Source organism: Sinohyriopsis cumingii, chromosome 1, assembly GCF_028554795.1.
Source record: "Sinohyriopsis cumingii isolate HCF-2022 chromosome 1, ASM2855479v2, whole genome shotgun sequence".
Lineage (NCBI taxonomy): Eukaryota > Metazoa > Mollusca > Bivalvia > Unionida > Unionidae > Sinohyriopsis > Sinohyriopsis cumingii.
The window spans coordinates 153,008,547-153,013,867 of NC_142961.1; the positions used below are offsets into that span (position 1 = coordinate 153,008,547).

At 40.3% G+C, this 5,321-nt stretch overlaps 1 protein-coding gene across 1 annotated transcript; it reads left to right on the forward strand.

The window, feature by feature from the left end:
* Positions 1 to 1,571: 1,571 nt before the first annotated feature.
* LOC149808175 (uncharacterized) lies at positions 1,572 to 4,872 on the forward strand. The gene is made up of 2 exons (XM_089950071.1): positions 1,572 to 2,008; positions 4,488 to 4,872. The coding sequence occupies exons 1-2, from the start codon at positions 1,868 to 1,870 to the stop codon at positions 4,704 to 4,706; spliced, it is 360 nt and encodes a 119-aa protein (XP_089806197.1). The 5' UTR covers positions 1,572 to 1,867; the 3' UTR covers positions 4,707 to 4,872.
* The last annotated feature ends 449 nt before the right edge of the window (positions 4,873 to 5,321 follow it).

The window sequence follows — 5,321 nt, forward strand, 5'->3', positions numbered from 1 at the left end:
GCAGTGGTTGAAGTGGAGTGCTCTGCAAAATGGCAGCTTCGCACTAGTCGACCTAGCTGCATGTACGTAATCTTTAGTCAAACTTTAAGTGGAAAAATAACCTTTTGTGGGTTTTTTCTTCAAAATTCACTGACAGCTATTTCGGCTCTTTGTACGATATAATCATGGAGACTTTTAACTTGTTTATGGTCGTTTCTTAGGAACCATTTTGCTTTCTAACATCAGAAGCTCACTATTTGGAAAATGCTACAGATCTTAAACACCGTAATCGGTCTGTTTTTGCTCTAATTAAAGACTTTATTTGAAAATGTCATCATATTATTAATATGTGATATTTTCGTTGATAGTAAACATTTCATGAAAACTGGATGAAATACAAGTTATAACAGCATGAATTTGTATATGGTAAATAGCTATCTGGCCAAGGTGACAGACCATTTTGTTGTTTCTTGGACTAACGTCGTATATTGTCCTAGGACATGTACGACCCTGTCGGGCGTGCGATTTTGCGTTTATTTTATCCATTGAGTCCACATTCACAATTCACCGCGTCTGACCCTTGTCTGCATCCAACCAGCCATCCGCCCGCCTCCTTCCGTCTTTCAGCTGTTATTCTGTTATGTCAAATATATGACCAGTTATCTATTTGCGTGGGGTGTCCTAATCCTAACGCCTAAAAATGCGATAGTCACATTACTGAACCGAATATTTCTGAGTTGTGAATTTGGATCAACGTCGCTATAGATATTCTGGCCATGTGCAACGAATTAAAATTGTTTATGCGCACGGCGCACTAATGAACTGATTGTGAGGTGTTACACAATGTTCGGCGGAGGTCACGTTTGAGAAAGGCATGCCCAGTGCGTCAGCGGCAGGGGGTCATTGACTGAAACGTCAGTGATATATTTTTATATCAAATTTCACCCAGTTGTTTAAGTTAGGATATTCTAATTGACCAATTTGTTAACAAAATATTTTAAGTGTAAAAATCCATAGTTTAAAATTTACTTAATTCAAACAAGTTTGGCATTTGATGTACATAGCGTACTTTAATATTTCCAAAAAACATTATCCAATCCATGAGTACAAGTTACCTCTCTCAGTTAGTGATCTAGTGCATTGTATCATATAATTGCATAGTTATGTCTTAGATGGTGTCTCGAAATGTCGAATTTGAAGTTTAAACATTTATGAAAGATAAAGCTCAAGAATCTAAATGGCAAACTCCCATACAGTCAGGTAATTTAGAGTAGCTTTTCGCTGGAGAGTTCTGCTCTTGGGGTCTTCTCCCAGGCTTCTGTCTTCAGGCCCTCTATCTTTACTCTGCAGTCTCTGTGTATAGCAGCCCTGGATTTTTCCGCTTAGTGTTAGGTGGTTGTCGATGATTTCACCGCCATCGTACATGCCACTTCTCCGGGCATGCACGCCTATCATCCGCTGCGTCTGGTTACATTGTGTAGGTTCCCTCAGTGGCATGTGTTAACACCTGTCCTTCCACTTGTAATCCGAGACTTATAGGGGGTTTGGTAGGTTGGTTATCATCTGTGCCGTGCTGATTCTTATTCCGATTGGCTAAAATCTACAGAGATTTATTTTAGGACAGCACTCAGTTCCCCTATACTCTCGGATACTGGATCTGGCTACAGTCATTAATCCCGATCAAGCGCGCACAGTTGCATGACTTCACATTGCGTCATGCGAATGCTGAATCTATTATTGCCTTCTCCCTTGAAAACTAACCTCCTGTCGTATTATCCCGTGGTTCAGGTCAGGTTGGCTTACATCTGTTGCCATAAGTAACACATGACGGTACACCTCACTCCTTCTGGAAAGTCTTCTCTGACGGATCAGGCGTCAGAGAAGGCAGATGTCAAGAGGCGCATGGACAGTGCAGGACATCAGCTCATGTGCAGCAGAACCTGACGGCCATCAACTGCATCCGGACGCTCCAGACGTCTCTACAATGTCGTGCCACTGGATTCAGATAGGTCTAGACGAGAGAGTGAGGGTGAGTCTAAGCAACTTTCCCTCACTTACTTCCAACTCATGCGCATGTCATTCCCTTCCCCCACCATATACCTTCACGTTCTATGGCGATGTGCGAGCGGCAGAGCAGCACCTGTGGATATCCTCACAGCCGTAGCTGAAGCCCTGCACACAGGCGACTAATGGAATACGGTCACTTTTCACTGGACCGAACCATAAGTGGAACTCAGCAGCCTTCTGTGTGACTGAACTGACCCTTTTGAAGATCACACTGCTCACACCTGTACCAAAAAGAAGGGTCTAACAAGGGTGATATCACCATAGCCTGCTTCACTTTAACACCGGTCAGCATACCGCTTCTGACGAAGATTCCAATTTAGCGGTCGAAAATTGATATTAAAAAATATTACTCACAAGGCAACACTATAGAGAACAGCTTCTGGGAAAGAATGCAATGCTATCATATGAATGTTTGGAATATAATATCGTCATGACAGGTATGAGGTGGGGTATGTTCTCAAAGTTTTGTACCTTCCTTTTCTAGAAGGGGCCTCGAGTGGCCGACTGGTCTAAAGCGCTCACCGTTACGGATCATTGCCATCTCACCTCTGTCTGCGTGGGTTCGATTCTCGGATTCGGCTAATGTGGGTATGTGAGAAAGCTTGCCAGTAGCTTCTCGTGGGTTGGTGGTTCTTTCCGTGGTTTTCACAGGTTCTTCCTCCATCGTTAATACTGACCGCCATGTATAGCCTATCGTGTGCTGAAAAATGGCGTTAAACTCTACAACAACAACAACAAATCCTTTTCTAGAAAAGTGCACCATGGTTCAAATCAAGACAAACTTAATCTAAATGTGTATTACTAATATAATCAGACTTATGTCGTGGAAACGGATTGGAAAATTTAAAAAATCAACAAAGAAAAATGTCCACATCAAGAATAGAACATTCTGACGTTTCAGCTGAGTGGAATGATGATGAAAACAAAATCCTTGCTACGTGTTTACTGTGACTTGAACATTACATGTACTGTGTAAACGCATACGCTATTTTAGACGATTGCCTGATAATGTGGTATGAAACTTGTGATATATCATAAACGGATTTGATAAAGGCATACTTTAATTAGTGAACAAGCTTCCCCCGAATAATTTATGTTGCGGTTTTCTTTACAGTCTAAGTGTAAGTAAAGGTCAACAGTAACTTTTACAGAAATACCATTCAACTGAGAACCTCACTCTCAAGAATTTGACAGCTTTGATTTATTATTGAACGATTTAACGAGTTACGAATATATCCAATTTTATATAAATTAGTTTCATATGATGATAATGATGTTATGTATTTTCTTTACATTAAACATTTGAAATGACTCTTAAGGTTCCTCTTTACAGTTTTACGTACTTAAGGTTCCTCTCTACAGTTATTACGTACTTAAGTGTCACGTTTTCCTGCCCGCGATTACGTAAGTCAGGAACAAAGGAATGGGTTAGCGAAATGAGTATGTCGACCCTGCACTGTTACGCCGATTTTGTTTGTACAAGAACCCTTCGTTAGGTGTTGACCCTAGCATATAGATGTTAAAAGCTTTGTTCTAAGAACAAAGGACCCTCAACGCTATTGTAAATCTCTCCGCTTGACAGATGGCCTGCGGCTCGTCTGTTAAACTGAACCGACTGGGGGTAGAATTGATATCCAATCAGAACTGAGGAAGGGTTGGGTCATCAATTCGAACCAGAACTTAACAGTCATTTGAACTAACAACGAATTAGTGATTTGTAAGCCGTCGTACTGGTAAAGCAGAATATAATTCACTCCGAGGGAGCCACTCGTGATTTGGCGGGAAAACTCTTAGTATATTCTAAGGACAGAAAGCTTCGTAAAGGTCAGTGAGTTATTTGCTCGATTGTTGCAGAATGTTACGGCATTGTAATTGTAATTAAGTGCAGTATGTATATTTACTTACTAGAATCGTTTGCACGTAGAATTACCCTTGTATTGTTTAATTTACATGCGTACTTGAGAAATGAGCTATGATTATGTAGATTGCTCGCTCGTCAGAATTAATACTGCATTTCGCTATTTAGCTACTTCGTAGTAAACTAGTGTATTTATTCATGTGATATTCTAGATTTTGCCATTGTGAATTAAATGGTAGCTTGTAAAATGATTGCAGTGTGTAAATTTAAATAATTTGAATATTTGTGTACACTTGTGGGAGTGTAATGTACATAAATGCGTCGGATTATTGTGATATTGTTGAGAATAATGAGATTAAGAATATATATATATATTGATGTGACGCAATTTAGTGATTTCTGTATGATAAGTAGGATACCGCTCTTATTACAACGTTGTTTTTATAAGAACGTGTGTGTTTCTCGATGTGCACGAATGCGTGACCAAAGATGTAGATAACCTTGATCTGATGATTGATTGATTGTTGATTTAGTGTGAGCGAAATGGCTAACACAAATGCTAACGTCCTTGTGTTTTTCGTAGGAAGCTTTTGGGGACAGAGTAGTGAAGTCCCGAGTCTCAGAGAGACAGGATAGAAATAGGCGGAGAACGCCGGAAGGAGAAATAGAGAATAGAATTAGGCGGGGAACAAGCTTCGTTGAAGGAAAGAGAGAAAGAAAAGGAGGAGGAGAAGGGAAGACAAAAGGGGAGGAGGACAGGAAGAATCGGAGAACGCCGGAAAGAGGAAAACAATTGGTGTAGTAAACTCAGATGAGTAGAAACCAAGTACAGGGGAAAGCCATCTCACACTAAAATCACGTGATGAAATAGGTTGTCACATGGTCGAGAGGAAGCAGATTGGTTGAGAACTTAATATCGTTTAATTTGTATTATGTATTAAATTGTTATTCTTTTGGATTTCACCCTTGTGTTCTTAATAATTTAATTGTCGGTATTGCTGACTGGGGGCTCGGAGCTTTACCTCTCTCTATCACTAATTTCACTTCCTACAAAAACGAGCCAGGGTGGGAATTCCTCAGTAATTCAAATAAATATTGGGAGCATCCCACCCCAACGCATAACAGGGAGTCACATAGAACTTCACATTAAGGTTCCTCTCTATAGTTATTACGTACTTCTGGGAGAGGGATCCTTGTAAGATGCAGCTTTTTGCAATGGCAACACGCACATCTGAAAGTTGGCATACTTCTATGCTACTTTCATGCAGTGTGAAATGTCATCACGTGGCAATTACGAAGAAACTATGTACTTTTCAAAGACTACAGCTGATCAAAATGGCTTTTCCCGTGTGCTTGAAAAATGAAGCTCAACCAGTCCGAGGCACTTTAATTTTAGCAGTTACTAAAATAGGGAATT